Source organism: Bufo gargarizans, chromosome 9, assembly GCF_014858855.1.
Source record: "Bufo gargarizans isolate SCDJY-AF-19 chromosome 9, ASM1485885v1, whole genome shotgun sequence".
Lineage (NCBI taxonomy): Eukaryota > Metazoa > Chordata > Amphibia > Anura > Bufonidae > Bufo > Bufo gargarizans.
Genome location: NC_058088.1, coordinates 53,817,155 through 53,842,778, shown reverse-complemented (window position 1 = coordinate 53,842,778; position 25,624 = coordinate 53,817,155). Strand labels below are relative to the sequence as shown.

Here is a 25,624-nt window from a genome sequence, read left to right as displayed (position 1 = left end):
CAACCAACGATTTATACAGGAAAATCATGACCATTAACAAGGTTGCCTAAACTTTCGCATCCCACTGTATAGTATATACAGCAGTGTACTGATACGTGAGTTACGAGGTATAATAGATGCAGTGTGTACAGATATATATATTGACACAAATATTAGTTTTCACAAAGTTTGCGGCTAAACTGCTTTTAGATCTTAGTTTCAGTTGTTTCTGTGATGTAGTGAAATATAGTTACTCGCACTTCATATGTTTCAAAGGCTTTTATCGACAATTACATGACATTTATGCAGAGTCAGTATTTGCAGTGTTGGCCCTTCTTTTTCAGGACCTCTGCAATTCGACTGGGCATGCTCTCAATCAGCTTCTGGGCCAATTCCTGACTGATAGCAACCCATTCTTTCATAATCACTTCTTGGAGTTTGTCAGAATTAGTGGGTTTTTGTTTGTCCACCCGCCTCTTGACGATTGACCACAAGTTCTCAATGGGATTAAGATCTGGGGAGTTTCCAGGCCATGGACCCAAAATGTCAACGTTTTGGTCCCCGAGCCACTTAGTTATCACTTTTGCCTTATGGCACGGTGCTCCATCGTGCTGGAAAATGCATTGTTCTTCACCAAACTGTTGTTGGATTGTTGGAAGAAGTTGCTGTTGGAGGGTGTTTTGGTACCATCCTTTATTCATGGCTGTGTTTTTGGGCAAAATTGTGAGTGAGCCCACTCCCTTGGATGAGAAGCAACCCCACACATGAATGGTCTCAGGATGCTTTACTGTTGGCATGACACAGGACTGATGGTAGCGCTCACCTTTTCTTCTCCGGACAAGCCTTTTTCCTGATGCCCCAAACAATCGGAAAGAGGCTTCATCGGAGAATATGACTTTGCCCCAGTCCTCAGCAGTCCATTCACCATATTTTCTGCAGAAGATCAATCTGTCCCTGATGTTTTTTTTTAGACAAGTGGCTTCTTTTCTGCCCTTCTTGACACCAGGCCATCTTCCAAAAGCCTTCGCCTCCCTGTGCGTGCAGATGCGCTCACACCTGCCTGCTGCCATTCCTGAGCAAGCGCTGCACTGGTGGCACTCCGATCCCGCAGCCGAGTCCTCTTTAGGAGACGATCCTGGCGCTTGCTGGACTTTCTTGGACTCCTTGAAGCCTTCTTAACAAGAATTTAACCTCTTTCCTTGAAGTTCTTGATGATCCTATAAATTGTTGATTGAGGTGCAATCTTAGTAGCCACAATATCCTTGCCTGTGAAGCCAGTTTTATGCAACGCAATGTTGGCTGCACGCGTTTCTTTGCAGGTCACCATGGTTAACAATGGAAGAACAATGATTTCAAGCATCACCCTCCTTTTAACAGGTCAAGTCTGCCATTTTAACCCAATCAGCCTGACATAATGATCTCCAGCCTTGTGCTCGTCAACATTCTCACCTGAGTTAACAAGACGATTACTGAAATGATCTCAGAAGGTCCTTTAACCACCTCCGGACCGCCTAACGCGCCGATGCGTCCGGAAGGTGGTTGCTTTTCTCCTCCTGGACGCATATACGCGTCATCTCGCGAGACGCGAGATTTCCTGTGAACGCGCGCACACAGGCGCGCGCGCTCACAGGAACGGAAGGTAAGCGAGTGGATCTCCAGCATGCCAGCGGCGATCGTTCGCTGGCAGGCTAGAGATCCGAATTTTTTAACCCCTAACAGGTATATTAGACGCTGTTTTCATAACAGCGTCTAATATACCTCCTACCTGGTCCTCTGGTGGTCCCTTTTGTTAGGATCGACCACCAGAGGACTCAGGTAGGTCAGTACAGTCGCACCAAACACTACACTACACTACCCCCCCCCCCCGTCACTTATTAACCCCTTATAAACCCCTGATCACCCATGATCACCCCATATAAACTCCCTGATCACCCCCCTGTCATTGATCACCGCCCTGTCATTGATCACCCCCCTGTCAGGCTCCGTTCAGACGTCCGTATGATTTTTACGGATCCACGGATACATGGATCGGATCCGCAAAACGCATACGGACGTCTAAATGGAGCCTTACAGGGGGGTGATCAATGACAGGCGGGTGATCACCCATATACACTCCCTGATCACCCCCTGTCATTGATCACCCCCCTGTCATTGATCACCCCCCTGTAAGGCTCCATTCAGACGTCCGCATGATTTTTACGGATCCATGGATACATGGATCGGATCCGCAAAAACACATGCGGACGTCTGAATGGAGCCTTACAGGGGGGTGATCACCCATATACACTCCCTGATCACCCCCTGTCATTGATCACCCCCCTGTAAGGCTCCATTCAGACGTCCGCATGATTTTTACGGATCCATGGATACATGGATCGGATCCACAAAACACATGCGGACGTCTGAATGGAGCCTTACAGGGGGTGATCAATGACAGGCGGGTGATCACCCATATACACCCCCTGATCACCCCCCTGTCATTGATCACCCCCCTGTAAGGCTCCATTCAGACGTCCGCATGTTTTTTGTGGATCCGATCCATGTATCCATGGATCCGTAAAAAATCATGCGGATGTCTGAATGGAGCCTTACAGGGGGTGTGATCAGTGACAGGGGGGTGATCACCCTGATTACCCTGATCACCCCCTGTCATTGATAACCCCCCTGTAAGGCTCCATTCAGACGTCCGCATGTTTTTTGTGGATCCGATCCATGTATCCATGGATCCGTAAAAAATCATGCGGATGTCTGAATGGAGCCTTACAGGGGGGGTGATCCGTGACAGGGGGGTGATCACTCTGATCACCCCCTGTCATTGATAACCCCCCTGTAAGGCTCCATTCAGACGTCCGCATGTTTTTTGTGGATCCGATCCATGTATCCATGGATCCGTAAAAAATCATGCGGATGTCTGAATGGAGCCTTACAGGGGGTGTGATCAGTGACAGGGGGGTGATCACCCTGATCACCCCCTGTCATTGATAACCCCCCTGTAAGGCTCCATTCAGACGTCCGCATGTTTTTTGTGGATCCGATCCATGTATCCATGGATCCGTAAAAAATCATGCGGATGTCTGAATGGAGCCTTACAGGGGGTGTGATCAGTGACAGGGGGGTGATCACCCTGATCACCCTGATCACCCCCTGTCATTGATAACCCCCCTGTAAGGCTCCATTCAGACGTCCGCATGTTTTTTGTGGATCCGATCCATGTATCCATGGATCCGTAAAAAATCATGCGGATGTCTGAATGGAGCCTTACAGGGGGTGTGATCAGTGACAGGGGGGTGATCACCCTGATCACCCCCTGTCATTGATAACCCCCCTGTAAGGCTCTATTCAGACGTCCGCATGTTTTTTGTGGATCCGATCCATGTATCCATGGATCCGTAAAAAATCATGCGGATGTCTGAATGGAGCCTTACAGGGGGTGTGATCAGTGACAGGGGGGTGATCACCCTGATCACTCTGATCACCCCCTGTCATTGATAACCCCCCTGTAAGGCTCCATTCAGACGTCCGCATGTTTTTTGTGGATCCGATCCATGTATCCATGGATCCGTAAAAAATCATGCGGATGTCTGAATGGAGCCTTACAGGGGGTGTGATCAGTGACAGGGGGGTGATCACCCCCTGTCATTGATAACCCCCCTGTAAGGCTCCATTCAGACGTCCGCATGTTTTTTGTGGATCCGATCCATGTATCCATGGATCCGTAAAAAATCATGCGGATGTCTGAATGGAGCCTTACAGGGGGGGTGATCCGTGACAGGGGGGTGATCACCCTGATCACCCTGATCACCCCCTGTCATTGATAACCCCCCTGTAAGGCTCCATTCAGACGTCCGCATGTGTTTTGCGGATCCGATCCATGGATCCGTAAAAATTATACGGACGTCTGAATGGAGCCTTACCAGGGGGGTGATCAATGACAGGGGGGTGATCCGGGAGTCTATATGGGTGATCACCCCCCTGTCATTGATCACCCCCCCTGTCATTGATCACCCCCCCTGTCATTGATCACCCCCCCCCTGTAAGGCTAAATTCAGACATTTTTTTTGGCACAAGTTAGCGGAATTTTTTATTTTTTTTTTGTTTTTTCTTACTAAGTCTCATATTCCACTAACTTGTGTCAAAAAATAAAATCTCACATGAACTCACCATACCCCTCACGGAATCCAAATGCGTAAACATTTTTAGACATTTATATTCCAGACTTCTTCTCACGCTTTAGGGCCCCTAAAAAGCCAGGGCAGTATAAATACCCCACATGTGACCCCATTTTGGAAAGAAGACACCCCAAGGTATTTGCTGAGGGGCATATTGAGTCCATGAAAGATTGAAATTTTTGTCCTAAGTTAGCGGAAAGTGAGACTTTGTGAGAAAAAAACAAAAAAAATCAATTTCCGCTAACTTATGCAAAAAATAAAAAATTTCTAGGAACTCGCCAGGCCCCTCATTGAATACCTTGGGGTGTCTTCTTTCCAAAGTGGGGTCACATGTGGGGTATTTATACTGCCCTGGCTTTTTAGGGGCCCGAAAGTGTGAGAAGAAGTCTGGGATCCAAATGTCTAAAAATGCCCTCCTAAAAGGAATTTGGGCCCCTTTGCGCATCTAGGCTGCAAAAAAGTGTGACACATCTGGTATCGCCGTACTCAGGAGAAGTTGGGGAATGTGTTTTGGGGTGTCATTTTACATATACCCATGCTGGGTGAGAGAAATATCTTGGTCAAATGCCAACTTTGTATAAAAAAATAGGAAAAGTTGTCTTTTGCCAAGATATTTCTCTCACCCAGCATGGGTATATGTAAAATGACACCCCAAAACACATTCCCCAACTTCTCCTGAGTACGGCGATACCAGATGTGTGACACTTTTTTGCTGCCAAGGTGGGCAAAGGGGCACATATTCCAAAGTGCACCTTTCGGATTTCACAGGCCATTTTTTACAGATTTTGATTGCAAGGTACTTCTTACACATTTGGGCCCCTAAATTGCCAGGGCAGTATAACTACGCCACAAGTGACCCCATTTTGGAAAGAAGACACCCCAAGGTATTCCGTGAGGGGCACGGCGAGTTCCTCGAATTTTTTATTTTTTGTCACAAGTTAGCGGAAAATGATGATTTTTCTTTTTTTTTCTTTTTTCCTTACAAAGTCTCATATTCCACTAACTTGCGACAAAAAAAAAAAAATTCTAGGAACTCGCCATGCCCCTCACAGAATACCTTGGGGTGTCTTCTTTCCAAAATGGGGTCACTTGTGGCGTAGTTATACTGCCCTGGCAATTTAGGGGCCCAAATGTGTGAGAAGTACTTTGCAATCAAAATGTGTAAAAAATGACCGGTGAAATCCGAAAGGTGCACTTTGGAATATGTGCCCCTTTGCCCACCTTGGCAGCAAAAAAGTGTGACACATCTGGTATCGCCGTACTCAGGAGAAGTTGGGGAATGTGTTTTGGGGTGTCATTTTACATATACCCATGCTGGGTGAGAGAAATATCTTGGTCAAATGCCAACTTTGTATAAAAAAATGGGAAAAGTTGTCTTTTGCCAAGATATTTCTCTCATCCAGCATGGGTATATGTAAAATGACACCCCAAAACACATTCCCCAACTTCTCCTGAGTACGGCGATACCAGATGTGTGACACTTTTTTGCTGCCAAGGTGGGCAAAGGGGCACATATTCCAAAGTGCACCTTTCAGATTTTGCAGGCCATTTTACACAGATTTTGATTGCAAAGTTCTTCTCACACATTTGGGCCCCTAAATTGCCAGGGCAGTATAACTACGCCACAAGTGACCCCATTTTGGAAAGAAGACACCCCAAGGTATTCCGTGAGGGGCATGGCGAGTTCCTAGAATTTTTTATTTTTTGTCGCAAGTTAGTGGAATATGAGACTTTGTAAGGAAAAAAGAGAAAAAAAAAAAAATCATCATTTTCCGCTAACTTGTGACAAAAAATAAAAAATTCTAGGAACTCGCCATGCCCCTCACGGAATACCTTGGGGTGTCTTCTTTCCAAAATGGGGTCACTTAGTGGCGTAGTTATACTGCCCTGGCAATTTAGGGGCCCAAATGTGTGAGAAGTACCTTGCAATCAAAATGTGTAAAAAATGGCCGTGCAAATCTGAAAGGTGCACTTTGGAATATGTGCCCCTTTGCCCACCTTGGCAGCAAAAAAGTGTGACACATCTGGTATCGCCGTACTCAGGAGAAGTTGGGGAATGTGTTTTGGGGTGTCATTTTACATATACCCATGCTGGATGAGAGAAATATCTTGGCAAAAGACAACTTTTCCCATTTTTTTATACAAAGTTGGCATTTGACCAAGATATTTTTCTCACCCAGCATGGGTATATGTAAAATGACACCCCAAAACACATTCCCCAACTTCTCCTGAGTACGGCGATACCAGATGTGTCACACTTTTTTGCTGCCAAGGTGGGCAAAGGGGCACATATTCCAAAGTGCACCTTTTGGATTTCACCGGTCATTTTTTACACATTTTGATTGCAAAGTTCTTCTCACACATTTGGGCCCCTAAATTGCCAGGGCAGTATAACTACGCCACTAGTGACCCCATTTTGGAAAGAAGACACCCCACGGTATTCCGTGAGGGGCATGGCGAGTTCCTAGAATTTTTTATTTTTTGTCGCAAGTTAGTGGAATATGAGACTTTGTAAGAAAAATAAAAAAAATAAAAATCATCATCATTTTCCGCTAACTTGTGACAAAAAATAAAAAGTTCTATGAACTCACTATGCCCATCAGCGAATACCTTAGGGTGTCTACTTTCCGAAATGGGGTCATTTGTGGGGGTTTTCTACTGTCTGGGCATTGTAGAACCTCAGGAATCATGACAGGTGCTCAGAAAGTCAGAGCTGTTTCAAAAAGCGGAAATTCACATTTTTGTACCATAGTTTGTAAATGCTATAACTTTTACCCAAACCATTTTTTTTTTGCCCAAACATTTTTTTTTTATCAAAGACATGTAGAACAATAAATTTGGCGAAAAATTTATATATGGATGTCGTTTTTTTTGCAAAATTTTACAGCTGAAAGTGAAAAATGACATTTTTTTGCAAAAAAATCGTTACATTTTGATTAATAACAAAAAAAGTAAAAATGTCAGCAGCAATAAAATACCACCAAATGAAAGCTCCATTAGTGAGAAGAAAAGGAGGTAAAATTCATTTGGGTGGTAAGTTGCATGACCGAGCGATAAACGGTGAAAGGAGTGTAGTGCAGAAGTGTAAAAAGTGCTCTGGTCATGAAGGGGGTTTCACCTAGCGGGGCTGAAGTGGTTAATGACAGCAATGAAATGCAGTGGAAAGTTTTTTTTGGGATTAAGTTAATTTTGATGGCAAAGAAGGACTATGCAATTCATCTGATCGCTCTTCATAACATTCTGGAGTATATGCAAATTGCTATTATAAAAACTTAAAGGGAGTCTGTCACCACTTTTTTGCATGTTAGACCATTAAAATAGGGTTATTTGATCCAGCCAGAACATAAAAACGGTACCTTTGTGGTAGAAAACGGACTTTTCAATTTGCAGAAAACGAACTTATAAGATTATTTTCGGAGCCCTCTCAAGTGCCCAGGGCGGTCTCTCAATCCTCAGAGCCCAGGCAGGCACCTCCTAAACGGCTGATAACGCCGCCCTCCGTGCGCCTCTGCCCGCCCGTTTACTCCCCTCCCCTGTCCCTTTCCACTGCGGCTGTGCGGTACAAATCGTAGCGGGCGCATGCGCAATGCGATGCCCGCTCCTGGCAGGGCATCGCATTGCGCATGCGCCCGCTACGATTTGTACCGCACAGCCGCAGTGGAAAGGGACAGGGGAGGGGAGTAAACGGGCGGGCAGAGGCGCACGGAGGGCGGCGTTATCAGCCGTTTAGGAGGTGCCTGCCTGGGCTCTGAGGATTGAGAGACCGCCCTGGGCACTTGAGAGGGCTCCGAAAATAATCTTATAAGTTCGTTTTCTGCAAATTGAAAAGTCCGTTTTCTACCACAAAGGTACCGTTTTTATGTTCTGGCTGGATCAAATAACCCTATTTTAATGGTCTAACATGCAAAAAAGTGGTGACAGACTCCCTTTAAGCAGCAACTTTTCCAATTTCCAATATTTATGTAATTCTCAAAACTTTTGGCCACGACTGTATATACAGCTGTGTATTGATATATGAGGTATAATAGATGCAGTGTGTACAGGTATATAGTATATACAGCAGTGTACTGATATGTGAGGTACGAGGTATAATAGATGCAGTGTGTACAGATATATAGTATATACAGACTGGAGGACCAGTACATTAGGGCCCTTAAGGTCCTGTCTGCACAGAGGTTGGGCCCTCAGAATCATTTTCTCTGATGGGCACACTGGACTTCAGCGTGATGCTGAGAACGCCCACGTGGCACCCCCGCTCTGACCGCCGCCGTAGAATGGATGACAAGGATATGTTCACACGTGACATAAACACGGTGGATTCTGTGGAGCTGAATTTCAGGTGGAATATCCGCAGAATCTGCAGCACAAGCAAAGTGGATGAGATTTTACCCAACCATCCACACACTGCATAAAAACTCTGGGCGGAATCGATCGGCGGTGATGATTTTATACCCGCAGAACGCCGATCTATGCTGTGGATTCTCACCACAGACTTAACCCCTTGATGCAGTGAGTGTGGGGATCATTGTGGTTTGGATAAATGAGCTTTTCACTACTTTCATCCCGATGGCTCGTTTTAATCTAATAAACATGAACTTCTGCGCTGAGAGCAACTTCCCAATCATTGATTTAATGCAGCATTTATTACACTCGCCCCGTGAGTTCATTCACTCAACCGCCGCGTTCAGCAGAGGAGCCCGATCATCTCATAATGCCGCCTTCTGCAAGCTTCTAACCTACTTTCTCCTAAATGTCTTTTCCATTTGCAAAATCTCTGCTTGCTCTCAGTGAATAGGAACATCCTTTTTATATCTTGAGACTGAAAACCTGTCCTGGTTTGTTACATTTGTATCCAGTGTAGACCATTGTCTGCGAGCCAAACGCAGCAACACAAAGCTCTCCGCTGGCCGGATTGTTACAGTGTATCAGTGCAGGGAAGTGTATACGTCTGGGATCCAGGCGAACTTCACGGAAGGTTGTCTAAACTGGATACAACAGTAACAAACCCTCAGCTGTAAGAAGCATTAAGTCGGGATGAGTTTTTAGCCTTTGCATTCATTAAGGCACATTTATTAAGGGACCCATTTTTTAACAAGCAGTGCAACAATATTTAGCCACACGTCCGGTTTTACACTGCATTCACCAGTTGGGCAGGGCATAAGGTGCCGGGGGCTGTGCGTCCGGCAATGCCGGATACAGACAGACAGACAGCGTCCGACAACGCCGGATCCAGACAGACAGCGTCCGGCAACACCAGATCCAGATAGACAGCGTCCGGCAACGTCGGGTCCAGATAGACAGCGTCCGGCAACGTCGGATCCAGATAGACAGCGTCTGGCAACGCCGGATCCAGACAGACAGCGTCCGGCAACGCCAGATCCAGACAGACAGCGTCCGGCAATGCCAGATCCAGACAGACAGCGTGCGGCAACACCGGATCCAGACAGACAGCGTGCGGCAACGCCGGATCCAGACAGACAGCGTGCGGCAACGCCGGATCCAGATAGACAGCGTCTGGCAACGCCGGATCCAGACAGACAGCGTGCGGCAACGCCGGATCCAGACAGACAGCGTGCGGCAACGCCGGATCCAGATAGACAGCGTTCGGCAACGCCAGATCCAGATAGACAGCGTGCGGCAACGCCAGATCCAGATAGACAGCGTCCGGCAACGCCGGATCCAGACAGACAGCGTCCGGCAACGCCAGATCCAGACAGACAGCGTCCGGCAATGCCAGATCCAGACAGACAGCGTCCGGCAATGCCAGATCCAGACAGACAGCGTGCGGCAACGCCGGATCCAGACAGACAGCGTGCGGCAACGCCAGATCCAGATAGACAGCGTTCGGCAACGCCAGATCCAGATAGACAGCGTCCGGCAATGTCGGACCCAGATAGACAGCGTCCGGCGACGCCAGATCCAGACAGACAGCGTCCGGCAACGCCAGATCCAGACAGACAGCGTCCGGCAATGTCGGATCCAGATAGACAGCGTCTGGCAACGCCAGATCCAGACAGACAGCGTCCGGCAATGCCAGATCCAGACAGACAGCGTCCGGCAATGCCAGATCCAGACAGACAGCGTGCGGCAACGCCTGATCCAGACAGACAGCGTGCGGCAACGCCGGATCCAGACAGACAGCGTGCGGCAACGCCAGATCCAGATAGACAGTGTCCGGCAAATCCAGATGGACAGCATCCAGCAATGTCGGATCCAGATAGACAGCGTCTGGCAACGCCAGATCCAGACAGACAGCGTCTGGCAATGTCGGATCCAGATAGACAGCGTCCGGCAACGCCAGATCCAGACAGACATCGTCCGGCAATGTCGGATCCAGATAGACAGCGTCTGGCAACGCCAGATCCAGACAGACAGCGTGCGGCAACACTGGTTCCAGATAGACAGGGTCTGGCAATGTCGGATCCAGACAGACAGCGTGCGGCAACGCCAGATCCAGATAGACAGCGTCCGGCAACGCCGGATCCAGATAGACAGCGTCTGGCAATGCCAGATCCAGATAGACAGCGTCCGGCAACGCCGGATCCAGATAGACAGCGTCTGGCAATGCCAGATCCAGACAGACAGCGTCCGGCAACGCCTGATCCAGACAGACAGCGTCCAGCAACGCCGGATCCAGACAGACAGCGTCCGGCAACGCCGGATCCAGATAGACAGCGTCCGGCAACGTCGGATCCAGACAGACAGCGTCTGGCAATGCCGGATCCAGATAGACAGCGTCCGGCAACGCCTGATCCAGACAGACAGTGTCCGGCAACACCAGATCCAGACAGACAGCGTCCGGCAACACCGGATCCAGACAGACAGCGTCCAGCAATGCCAGATCCAGACAGACAGCGTCCGGCAACGCCTGATCCAGATAGACAACGTCCGGCAACGTCGGATCCAGATAGACAGCGTCTGGAAAGGCTGGATCCAGACAGACAGTGTCCGGCAACACCAGATCCAGACAGACAGCGTCCGGCAACACCAGATCCAGACAGACAGCGTCCGGCAAAGCTGGATCCAGATAGACAGCGTCTGGCAATGCCGGATCCAGACAACGCTAGTGTAAAAATAGCCTTAGATACACACTCCAGCAGACTGCACCACCTTTTATATGCTTAGATACATGCCTCAGCAGACAGTATCACACATGTAAGTGTACATAGCCCATTGGACAGAATCACACTTAGGGCTCATGCACATGACCGTTGAGTGTTTTGCGTTCCACCGTGTGTGTTCCGCATGTTGCAGAACGGAACAGCTGGCCCCTAATAGAAACAGTCCTATCCTTGTCTGTAATGTGGACAATAATAGGACATATTCCGTTTTTTTGCGGACCGGCCATACGGACACTGAATGAACACGGAGTAATTTCTTTTTTATTTTTTTTTATTTTATGCCGCTGCGAAAAAATATGGAACGGACCCGGAAAATAAAAATGTTTGTACATGAGCCCTTACCAGGCTTAGATAAATCACTCAGGAGACAGTATCACACATGATAGAATGAGATACCCAAGTGACCGTATCAAACTTAATAGCCTTAGATAAATGGCTCAGCAGACAGTATCCACATGATAGGATTAGATACATGGCCCCATATACAGTATCCACATGACAGGCTTAGATACATGGCTCAGCAGACAGTATCCACATGATAGGATTAGATACATGGCTCAGCAGACAGTATCAGACACGACAAGCTTAGATACATGGCTCAGCAGACAGTATCAGACACGACAGGCTTAGATACATGGCCCCATAGACAGTATCAGACACAACAAGCTTAGATACATGGCTCCATAGGCAATATCCACATGATAGGATTAGATACATGGCTCAGCAGACAGTATCAGACACGACAGGCTTAGATACATGGCCCCATAGACAGTATCAGACACAACAGGCTTAGATACATGGCTCCATAGGCAATATCCACATGATAGGATTAGATACATGGCTCAGCAGACAGTATCACACTTGATATAATTTATATATACAACTGGAAAAAAAATGGCTCCTGAGCTTTGTTTAGACAAACGACTGATTGTAAGCGGAACAACTTCCCGCCGTTAATGACACAATGAGGGGCGCATGGCGTTTTGGAGGAGACGTTTCAGCAGGAATCTGCAAACCTCATTAAACCCTGAAGAAGACACGTGCCATCTGCAGATTCTTTATTATGGCAGGATAACCATTTGCTGTTGGTTTTATACAAAGTTTGTTTGAATGTTGCTACACAAAGGCTGACAATCCGGGGGGCTCCACAGACAGTGTGCCCGTCCCGCTGTCGAGTCTTCTGTTCTCGACGCTCCCTCTCTGCGCTTCTAATGAGGCATTAATGGGCTGCCAATTACACATGCAAATGAGAGATTTTACTGGGACGATTCTAACTGTACCTGAAGGCATAACATGCCACATTAACACGCTCCAATATAAATCACTTTTATTTAAATAATTGTCTTTCTGCCGTTCATAGCGATCAGAGATCCCGGAGATTTTGCAAAAAAACAAATTCCGATAAAAATGAAAGCTTTGGTTGAAAATGATTATTCCCAAACAATTCATTACCGGGCTCGGATACATTACATATATTATGTTGGTTATGATGAATTGACCAAACCTCCTACGAGCACAGATGGTATTTACTATATGGCAGAGGAAGGTTAATGATCTCAGGACCTGCTAAAATGAAGAGAATTCCCACAATGGCACTGACCCACATTCTGGTCCTATCCACATAGTAAATAAGCAAATCGCTATTACCAGAGATTTCTACGTGGAGTCATTCAATGGGAGTTAATTACAGGGAAAAGTTCCTATTGTGAAAAAAAAAGTCAGAAAGCCTCCGGAAAGAGAGCATCTCCATCTCAAAGATAATTTGTATTAATGTAAAGAGAATCACTTAATAACAATTTAGTAATATACAGTAATTACTAAGAAATGTTTAATAATCATATGGGGCTGTCAAGAGGCTGCATATGAAATCCAAATAAATACTATAATATTTCTGCCCATGTAATAGAATATAACTGCTATAATACTGCTCCTATGTACAAGAATATAACTACTATAATACTGCCTCCTATGTACAAGAATATAACTACTATAATACTGCTCCTATGTACAAGAATATAACTACTATAATACTGCCTCCTATGTACAAGAATATAACTACTATAATACTGCCTCCTATGTACAAGAATATAACTACTATAATACTGCTCCTATGTACAAGAATATAACTACTATAATACTGCTCCTATGTACAAGAATATAACTACTATAATACTGCTCCTATGTACAAGAATATAACTACTATCATACTGCTCCTATGTACAAGAATATAACTACTATAATACTGCTCCTATGTACAAGAATATAACTACTATAATACTGCCTCCTATGTACAAGAATATAACTACTAAAATACTGCTCCTATGTACAAGAATATAACTACTATAATACTGCTCCTATGTACAAGAATATAACTACTATAATACTGCTTCTTTGTACAAGAATATAACTACTATAATACTGCTCCTATGTACAAGAATAGAACTATTATAATACAGCTCCTATGTACAAGAATAGAACTACTATAATACTGCTCCTATGTACAAGAATATAACTACTATAATACTGCCTCCTATGTACAAGAATATAACTACTATAATACTGTCTCCTATGTACAAGAATATAACTACTATAATACTGCCTCCTATGTACAAGAATATAACTGCTATAATACGGCTCCTATGTACAGGAATGTAACTACTATAATACTGCCTCCTATGTACAAGAATATAACTGCTATAATACGGCTCCTATGTACAAGAATATAACTACTATAATACTGCTCCTATGTACAAGAATATAACTACTATAATACTGCCTCCTATGTACAAGAATACAACTACTATAATACTGCTCCTATTTACAAGAATATAACTACTATAATACTGCCTCCTATGTACAGTAATATAACTACTTTAATACTGCTCCTACGTACAAGAATATAACTACTATAATACTGCTCCTATGTACAAGAATATATCTACTATAATACTGCCTCCTATGTACAAGAATATAACTACTATAATACTGCTCCTATGTACAAGAATATAACTACTATAATACTGCTCCTATGTACAAGAATATAACTACTATAATACTGCCTCCTATGTACAAGAATATAACTACTATAATACTGTCTCCTATGTACAAGAATATAACTACTATAATACTGCCTCCTATGTACAAGAATATAACTGCTATAATACGGCTCCTATGTACAGGAATGTAACTACTATAATACTGCCTCCTATGTACAAGAATATAACTGCTATAATACGCCTCCTATGTACAAGAATATAACTACTATAATACTGCTCCTATGTACAAGAATATAACTACTATAATACTGCCTCCTATGTACAAGAATACAACTACTATAATACTGCTCCTATTTACAAGAATATAACTACTATAATACTGCCTCCTATGTACAGTAATATAACTACTTTAATACTGCTCCTACGTACAAGAATATAACTACTATAATACTGCTCCTATGTACAAGAATATATCTACTATAATACTGCCTCCTATGTACAAGAATATAACTACTATAATACTGCTCCTATGTACAAGAATATAACTACTATAATACTGCCCCTATGTACAGGAATATAACTACTATAATACTGCCTCCTATGTACAAGAATATAACTACTATAATACTGCTCCTATGTACAAGAATATAACTACTATAATACTGCCTCCTATGTACAAGAATATAACTACTAAAATACTGCTCCTATGTACAAGAATATAACTACTATAATACTGCTCCTATGTACAAGAATATAACTACTATAATACTGCTTCTTTGTACAAGAATATAACTACTATAATACTGCTCCTATGTACAAGAATAGAACTATTATAATACAGCTCCTATGTACAAGAATAGAACTACTATAATACTGCTCCTATGTACAAGAATATAACTACTATAATACTGCCTCCTATGTACAAGAATATAACTACTATAATACTGTCTCCTATGTACAAGAATATAACTACTATAATACTGCCTCCTATGTACAAGAATATAACTGCTATAATACGGCTCCTATGTACAGGAATGTAACTACTATAATACTGCCTCCTATGTACAAGAATATAACTGCTATAATACGGCTCCTATGTACAAGAATATAACTACTATAATACTGCTCCTATGTACAAGAATATAACTACTATAATACTGCCTCCTATGTACAAGAATACAACTACTATAATACTGCTCCTATTTACAAGAATATAACTACTATAATACTGCCTCCTATGTACAGTAATATAACTACTTTAATACTGCTCCTACGTACAAGAATATAACTACTATAATACTGCTCCTATGTACAAGAATATATCTACTATAATACTGCCTCCTATGTACAAGAATATAACTACTATAATACTGCTCCTATGTACAAGAATATAACTACTATAATACTGCTCCTATGTACAAGAATATAACTACTATAATACTGCCTCCTATGTACAAGAATATAACTACTATAATACTGTCTCCTATGTACAAGAATATAACTACTATAATACTGCCTCCTATGTACAAGAATATAACTGCTATAATACGGCTCCTATGTACAGGAATGTAACTACTATAATACTGCCTCCTATGTACAAGAATATAACTGCTATAATACGCCTCCTATGTACAAGAATATAACTACTATAATACTGCTCCTATGTACAAGAATATAACTACTATAATACTGCCTCCTATGTACAAGAATACAACTACTATAATACTGCTCCTATTTACAAGAATATAACTACTATAATACTGCCTCCTATGTACAGTAATATAACTACTTTAATACTGCTCCTACGTACAAGAATATAACTACTATAATACTGCTCCTATGTACAAGAATATATCTACTATAATACTGCCTCCTATGTACAAGAATATAACTACTATAATACTGCTCCTATGTACAAGAATATAACTACTATAATACTGCCCCTATGTACAGGAATATAACTACTATAATACTGCCTCCTATGTACAAGAATATAACTACTATAATACTGCCACCTATGTACAAGAATATAACTACTATAATACTGCCTCCTATATACAAGAATATAACTACTATAATACTGCCTCCTATGTACAAGAATATAACTACTATAATACTGCCTCCTATGTACAAGAATATAACTACTATAATACTGCTCTTATGTACAAGAATATAACTACTATAATACTGCCTCCTATGTACAAGAATATAACTACTATAATACTGCTCCTATGTACAAGAATATAACTACTATCATACTGCTCCTATGTACAAGAATATAACTACTATAATACTGCTCCTATGTACAAGAATATAACTACTATAATACTACCTCCTATGTACAAGAATATAACTACTTTAATACTGCTCCTATGTACAAGAATATAACTAATATAATACTGCTCCTATGTACAAGAATATAACTACTATAATACTGCTTCTTTGTACAAGAATATAACTACTATAATACTGCTCCTATGTACAAGAATAGAACTATTATAATACAGCTCCTATGTACAAGAATAGAACTACTATAATACTGCTCCTATGTACAAGAATATAACTACTATAATACTGCCTCCTATGTACAAGAATATAACTACTATAATACTGTCTCCTATGTTCAAGAATATAACTACTATAATACTGCCTCCTATGTACAAGAATATAACTACTATAATACTGCCTCCTATGTACAAGAATATAACTACTATAATACTGCTCCTATGTACAAGAATATAACTAATATAATACTGCTCCTATGTACAAGAATATAACTACTATAATACTGCTTCTTTGTACAAGAATATAACTACTATAATACTGCTCCTATGTACAAGAATAGAACTATTATAATACAGCTCCTATGTACAAGAATAGAACTACTATGGGGCGGAGCCTGACAGCCGACCGGGAAAGACGCATGTGAGAGAGCTCCTCTCCATGTGAGCCAGCAAACCAGTAAATTCTGCTATCTAGCCGTACAAGAATGGGCAAAGTAGGCAGATATATCCCCAGAGAAACACCAGAACGCTACAGGTTGGACAAAAATCCGCCAGAAATGGATAAATTCTTCCACAAGAAATCACCAGCCGCAAGTGCTGCTAAGATGGCGCCGCTTGAACAAGATGAGTGGCCACAAGACGCAGAAGGAGCGGAAGGCGTCTCTCCTGACACTGACACCCAGACCCGTGCGATTGCATCGGCTCCCATCTCACGCCAGTTTATACAACAAGCTCTGACTACAGCACTGGCGCCGGTGATGCAGGAACTCACGGAGATCAAGAACGATGTGAAGCACATCGGACACCGGGTGGACAAGTTGGAGCACAATCAGGCGGCCATATTAACTTTTGCTCATACCTTGGGCGACAACAGTGCAGCGATTGCCTCCTCGCTAGATACCGCTTTTGCTCTAATAGAAGACCAGGAAAATCGTAGCCGTCGGAAGAACATCAGGCTGCGTGGTCTCCCAGAGCTGGTGCCTCATGACGCACTACCAGAAGCGGCTGCCGCCATTTTTTCGGGCCTATTGGGCGCAGAGCGGGCTGCTGAGATTTGTGTGGAGCGGATCCACAGAGCGCTGAGGCCGAGGCCAAAAGACACAGACCCGCCTAGAGATGTAGTATGTGGTCTGCTACGATACGTAGATACAGCTGCTATACTCAAAGCGGCCAGAGAGCAGAGGGAGCCGACATATGAAGGAGCCAAGATACTACTATATCAAGATCTAGCACCCTCGACCCTAAGCAAGAGGAGAATCTTGAGGCCACTAACAGAGCATCTACGGGCGATCAAACTACCCTACAAGTGGCTATTTCCATTTGGACTAACTTTCTCTTCAGAGGGCAAGAGATGCACGATACGTGCTCCAGCGGACTTACCAGCAGCATGGTCCCTTCTTCAGACACCTCCACTGGACATACCATCCTGGCTACCGTCGGCTGACACAGGAGTTCCATTGCCTGACCTACCGGTGGAGCAGAAGTGGATTAGAGCAACGAATAAAAGGAAGCCCAACGTCAGGCCCTAAGCGACGTACATGGTTTTTCAGCATGGCCTATGCTTACAGATGGCGATTGTTGGAAGCGGGAAGGCCGGCTAGGCCACACTATGGTTGTTGATTTTTGGTGCACCGCTCTGCAAGTATAATGTATAATTATTTATGTTTGCCTTTTTCATAGCCGTTAATGAGACGCCTAGCCGCCGCCTCGTGGTCGGGTCCCGGACGGGGCCTGGCTGTGATGCTGCGGATGGGCCGCTCCATGGCGGGCTGACACAGTTAGTTGAATACAGACGCTGTGATACCCCCCTTTCCTGGTTTTGATCCGGGAATGTAGTCACTTATCTACATATCTACGGCATATATTGGAGCCTTGGGGTTAAGGTTTATGAGTCGCCCTATAACATATGCACTGTGATATGATATGTTGGAGACAGAGTGTGGCCACAGGGCCGGCCGGGCTAGGTTTTTATGCTGATTAACATACTTGAGTCAGTTTGCTATGGCTCATGGGACAGGTTGGCATTCTCCCCCCGTACTGCCATCTGCCTTCAGTTCCAGATGGCACTCACCAGGGATCTACTGGCGCAGTCCTGGTGCAAGCGCCTTAGTACAGGCTGGCTTGGGCCATTCGCGCTTTGCCTTTTTCTGATGGGCTGCGCGTTAGGCACAAGTCACCCGACACACATGTTGGAGTTTTACTCCACTTATCAATTGTTCGTAGTGTTTTTTATGTTACTGAGTTTCCCTGGTCACACACATGCATCTGATCTATTGCTCGCTCTAAAAAACCTAATCAGACGCTATCATGGCATTAATTAAATGTACGTCATTTAATGTCAGAGGGTTTAACACCCCGCAGAAGAGGTCACAAGTTATAAGGTTGATGAAGAAATTGCATACTGACATCTGTTTCCTGCAGGAATTGCACTTTAAGTCGGCGCATGCGCCTACCCTTCCCAGGACTTATTTTCGGCACTGGTTCACTAGTGAATATAGTAAGGCAGCTAGGGGTGTGGGCATTGCCATAGCTAAGAATGTCCCCTTTCAACTGATTTGTAAACAAGAAGACCCGGAAGGGCGCTATGTATTTGTGAAGGGCTCAATTGGTACCCAGGTAGTGACTCTTGCCAGCTTATATAGCCCTAACAGAGGTCAAGCAAAATGGCTTATTGGTACTCTGAAAACGTTTGCCTCCTTTGCAGAAGGGATAAGACTAATAGGGGGTGACTTAAATATGACGCTGAATCCCTTACTAGACGCCTCGGATGGCATTTCACAATTAACTCAAATGGTCATAGGTAGGGTTAATAATTATCTTGCGGATGCTAACTTGGTGGATTCTTGGAGACTGCTTCACCCTGTTGACAAAGATTTTTCGTTCTTTTCAGCCCCACACAACACCTATAAGAGGCTGGACTATGTCCTGATCTCTGGCAGCTGTGCGGACAGGCTGGAGCGGTCCACCATTGAACCCATCACAGTTTCGGACCATGCCCCGGTGACGGCTTCACTCCAATTCCCAACTTTGCCAATCCACGCTAGACAATGGCGGTTAAATGAAACACTCTTAGATAAACAATCTGACCTAACTACTCTCACTCAGAAACTGACATTGTTTTTTAGGGAGAATTGCACGGAAGGCATGCCGCTCACGACCGTCTGGGAGACGCACAAACAAGTCATGAGGGGGGAGCTCATTGCGCTGGGCAGCAGAGTCAAGAAGGTCAGACAGGAGCACATTAATAACCTACTTAGGCAAATAGCTGATATTGAATCGCTACATAAGAGGTCTAGAGCCATTGAGGCCAGGGATCAGCTATCCATCCTACGTAAACAGCTGACGGATCACCTAAATGTAGGCTATGCGAAGACGTACCAGTACTCGCAATTTCGCTTTTATTCACATGGAGATAAAGGCACGAAACTCATGTCCGCTTTGCTTAAACAAAAAAAGGACTCTATGTATATTGCAGGCATTGATACAAAAAATGGCACTACCCTACATAAAACGTCAGACATAGCCATTGAGTTTCAAAAATTTTATAGCGATCTTTACGGTCTCCCAGAGGAGGTGGCAGGATCCACTGAGGGGAGAGATACCCTGATAGACAACTTCCTAAAACATTTACAGTTGCCCACCTTAACTGAGGTAGAAGGCCAGGCTCTATTATCTCCTGTAACGGAGGAAGAAGTTACTAAACTATTGGGTTCCATGCCACTAGGGAAGAGTCCAGGCCCGGACGGCTTCCCAGTGGGTTATTATAAAAAATTCTCCAAAGTACTGACTCCTCACTTGGCTGCCTGGTGCAATGAGCTCCTGAACGGATCCCAGCTACACAAGCAGTCCCTTGAGGCCACAGTCACTATCCTCCCCAAACCAGGGAAGGACCCTAAATTATGTGGCAGTTACAGACCAATCTCGCTCTTAAACGTCGATATTAAGGTCTGGGCGAAACTTATGGCTTCTAGGATAAGTGCTCTTCTCCCTAAACTTATAAACCCTGAACAGACTGGTTTTGTTCCGGGCAGGGAAGGAAGTCACAATTCGTGCAGAATCTTGTCCATTATGCAACTAGCTGTTAAAAAAAGAATTCCCCTGGTCCTGCTGGGTATAGATGCGGAGAAGGCCTTTGACCGGGTGAATTGGGCATATATGATGGGGGCCTTGCAAAAGTTCGGGTTCCCTCAACAGTTCCGGAACGCTATCATGTCACTGTATAGTGATCCAAGCGCCCGGATCAGGGTTAATGGCACTCTGTCGCCTCCCTTCCCCATACGGAATGGGACGAGACAGGGTTGCCCGTTATCGCCTGCCCTATACATATTAGTAATGGAAACATTGCTTCAAGCTATTCGGGAACATCCCGGTATCAAGGGCATTAAATTGGAGAATAGTTCCATCGAACATCTTAATGCAGCCTACGCAGATGACCTTTTGGTTATGGTGTCTAACCCGGTCGAGGCCTTCCCGCATCTGATAGCCCTGTTCGAGCAGTATGGACAAGTGTCCAACTTTAAGGTAAACCACACAAAATCAGAGGCAATGAATGTGTCGGCATCAGCTAGCCAGATCAACCTACTTAAAACCAATACTCCCTTTATATGGCAAACGTCTCACCTGTCCTACCTGGGTATCAAAATTCCCTGTAAGCTAGAGAAATTGTTCCAACTAAATTATGCTACATTACTAAAGGACATCCAACAACAGTTACACACCCTGCGTATTCCATATGTATCGTGGATGGGCCGGAAGAATATGCTGAAAGCATTTGTTATGCCTAAGCTATTATACGCGATGCAGATGCTGCCTGTCTTTCTTCCCTCCTCCTTCTTTACGCAAATCAGACGACTATTTAGCACGTTCCTTTGGGGGGGGGGGGGAGCGAGACTGGCGCATAGCACGTTGATATTGAGGAGGGCTCAGGGAGGGATGGCTCTACCCGATGCTCATCAGTATTATAAGGCCATACACTTGAAGAGGTGGCTATATATACACGCCCCGTGGTCCAACACCCTGAGTAGAGAACTAGAGATTGCACAACTTGACAGGAAGCAGAGGGCGGGTTTATGGGGCCTGAACTCCTCTTCACTACACTCCCATGTGCTGCTCAAAGGCACGGCAGCGGTGGTGAGACAACTAAACAAAGATAAATACTTGCTAACTGCCCCGTCTTCACTGATGCCAGCTGACCTAGCTCCATTCCTAGTTAGACCCAATGCAGAAAACGTATCGCCAGCTTGGAACAGATTGCAATCTTACACTATAACAGAATTCCTAGATGGGTCATCAAAGGCTCTCCCTGGCCAGCACCCCATAAATAGCGTTTTGTCATCCTGCCACTTTCTGGACTCCATAGAATTTAAGTCTGTCAGTAAACCACTATTAGAAGATAGACAGAGTACAGCAGAAAGCACCTGGTTTGAAAAGCTGCTGCATTTAGAGTCCCCCCCCAACAAACTGATATCTAAACTATACTTGGCACTTAACATACAAAACCCTGTGGGGGTCCCGAATTATATAAAAACTTGGGCCACAGAACTAGACTTAAAATTCTCAGAAACAGACATATTGCGTATTCACGCACACTCACATGGATTTTCCAGATGCGTGAGGGTACAAGAGCACTCATACAAGTTACTAACTCAGTGGTACCATACCCCTAAACAATTATTCATTAAAGGTCTCTGCGCTTCTGATTTGTGCTGGAGGTGTAAGGAGGCGAGTGGATCGCAAACTCACATATTTTGGTCGTGCCCTAAGATACGGGGATATTGGGAGGGAGTATCAGAGGTAATAAATAAAGTCATGAACAAAAGCATACAGCTGTCACCAGAACTGGTGCTCCTCTGGCTTCCCACACCAGCCTTGTTTCCGTCCAAAACAAGCTTACCTACACACTTGATACAAGCTGCGAGGCTCCTAATACCACAAAAATGGCTCAGTGAGGAACCACCTGCAATTCCACATTGGGAGACAAAGGTGGACCAGTTATGTAGAATGGAGGAGCTGGCTGGCTGGGAGAACAGACGGCACGAAAACTTTTTAAAATTATGGACCCCATGGATGACGTACAGGAACCAGAGAATAGACCCTCAGGCCCACTAGATGAAAGGGTTGCGTTCAGTAGAGTCTTTATTTCTCAGTCCCATGCCATGACTATTTAAAATCAGGAATGTTTATATAGCGCTAGTAGGTAGAGTACATATGGGAAGCACTGGAAGTATGTGTGTACAGGAGGGTCTCCGCCGAGGAGATCTTATCTCCCAAACTCCCCGTCCCTCCATGTTGGAGGAACAGGGTTCATTTTCCCCCTCCCTCGTTATCCCCCTTTTTCCCATCCTGGTTGGAATCTTTCCTCCTCCTTGCTGTGGACAATTAGGAAGGTACATATAGGGTCAAGGTAGGACCATCAGTGCCCCTCAAGGATGTCTGAACTGCACAGGGGTACATGACGCCTATGTATGAGGAACATGTATATGCAACTGCGCCATGAGTTCCCATAGGTTCTAAGATACTTATGACCAGGTTTAATCGGTGCTGTTTATGTTACATTACTCAACAACTTGACTGGATGTATTTTGTAACTGACCGCATGTATTGCCTGTAACGGAATGCTATGTCTATGTTGCACTTGAATCTGTACAACAACTACTGGAGATGGAATGTTCTGTCTATGTTTTGATGATTTTATTGCTGTCAATAAAAAGAAATTTGACAAAGAATAGAACTACTATAATACTGCTCCTATGTACAAGAATATAACTACTATAATACTGCCTCCTATGTACAAGAATATAACTACTATAATACTGTCTCCTTTGTTCAAGAATATAACTACTATAATACTGCCTCCTATGTACAAGAATATAACTGCTATAATACGGCTCCTATGTACAGGAATGTAACTACTATAATACTGCCTCCTATGTACAAGAATACAACTACTATAATACTGCTCCTATTTACAAGAATATAACTACTATAATACTGCCTCCTATGTACAGTAATATAACTACTTTAATACTGCTCCTACGTACAAGAATATAACTACTATAATACTGCCTCCTATGTACAAGAATATAACTACTATAATACTGCTCCTATGTACAAGAATATAACTACTATAATACTGCTCCTATGTACAAGAATATAACTACTATAATACTGCTCCTATGTACAAGAGTATAACTACTATAATACTGCCTCCTATGTACAAGAGTATAACTACTATAATACTGCCTCATTCTGTTTTTCTCCTGTCTTCTAGAGAGAAGTTGGTCTTGACTTCCATCCGAGTTGGGATAATAGAGGCTTCTGCTGCACTCACTGCCGCCGTGGACAGAGATACTGCCGGAAAGTGTGTGAGCCCCTTTTGGGGTACTACCCCTACCCTTACTGTTACGGCTCAGGGCGTGTGATCTGCAGAATTATTATGCCCTGTAACTGGTGGGTTGCCCGTATGCTGGGCAGGGTATAAACTATGTGAGCTCTATATTATCTGTATACATTTGATGTGAAGTAAGAACAGTCATCTTGGAGTCTTGCATTGTTTCAGAACTACAGCTCCCATCATCCATATTGTTCATCATCCCTTATAACCTATACATTATGATCACAATCCACTAAATACTGACATCTACCCAATCTTGCCCAAATTGCAGCTTTTACAGGTAGCGAATACAGTCTATGGTTCATTTGGCGTCTTTTGAAAGATGAACATTAACATTCTGTGTATCCCATCATATCCAAGACTTCAATGTTGCTTCATATTGCCCAGTGGAAATAAGAATGGATTTTCAAGATTTCATATATTATACAGCTGTGTCCTAGCATGCACATATCATATACACCACTTACTGTAGCCTTACCACGTTGATATATGCTTAGACAGCTAATATACAGTTGCAAGAAAAAGTATGTGAACCCTTTGGAATGATATGGATTTCTGCACAAATTGGTCATAAAATGTGATCTGATCTTCATCTAAGTCACAACAATAGACAATCACAGTCGGCTTAAACTAATAACACACAAAGAAATAAATGTTGCCATGTTTTTATTGAACACACCATGTAAACATTCACAGTGCAGGTGGAAAAAGTATGTGAACCCTTGGATTTAATAACTGGTTGAACCTCCTTTGTCAGCAATAACTGCAACCAAACGTTTCCTGTAGTTGCAGATCAGACGCGCACAACGGTCAGTAGTAATTCTTGACCTTTCCTCTTTACAGAACTGTTTCAGTTCAGCAATATTCTTGGGATGTCTGGTGTCTCATGCACACGACCGTGGTTTTTGTCCGCATCTGATCGAATATGGACCCATTTACTTCAATGGGGCCGCAAAAGATGCGCATAGCACACGTATATCTGTTCCGTCGTCCCGCAAAAAAAAAAGAAAACATGTCCTATTATTGTTCGTAGTTCTACAGAGGGAATGGTGTTCCTTTCCACAAAATTCAGAATGCACATGGCCGAATCTGCAACTTGCGTAGCACAAAAATGCCTATGGCCATGTGCATGAGCCCTTATCCTGAATCCAGGGCCAGTTTTAGATAAAAATGTGGCCCTGGGCAAAATAAAAAGTGGGGCCCCAAATCTTGTAATAATGTACTAACAACACAGTTACATTCTGTCCATTCCAGCCTCCCTCAAAGATTTACACCCTATAAAGCTCCTCACACAGTTCTTCACCCTCATGGCCCCAGAATACGCCACATGCCCCTCCCCTCACAGCAATGAGTTCCCCTCACTCACGGCATCTGAGAGCGTTAAAAACCGGAAGTGCGGGATTCCTCTTCAGGCGCTCTTTTCCCCAGCGGAGATCGGGGAAAGCAGCCTGTTCTATAAATG

At 43.9% G+C, this 25,624-nt stretch overlaps 1 protein-coding gene across 1 annotated transcript in view; it reads left to right on the top strand.

Moving 5' to 3' along the window:
* The window catches only part of TNMD (tenomodulin), a 124,830-nt gene extending 100,045 nt beyond the window's left edge, over positions 1 to 24,785 (top strand). The window contains exon 8 of the mRNA XM_044268624.1: positions 24,040 to 24,785. Coding sequence (XP_044124559.1) covers positions 24,040 to 24,249 — 210 coding nt within the window. The 3' untranslated portion in view covers positions 24,250 to 24,785. The remainder of the gene's footprint in view (positions 1 to 24,039) is intronic.
* The last annotated feature ends 839 nt before the right edge of the window (positions 24,786 to 25,624 follow it).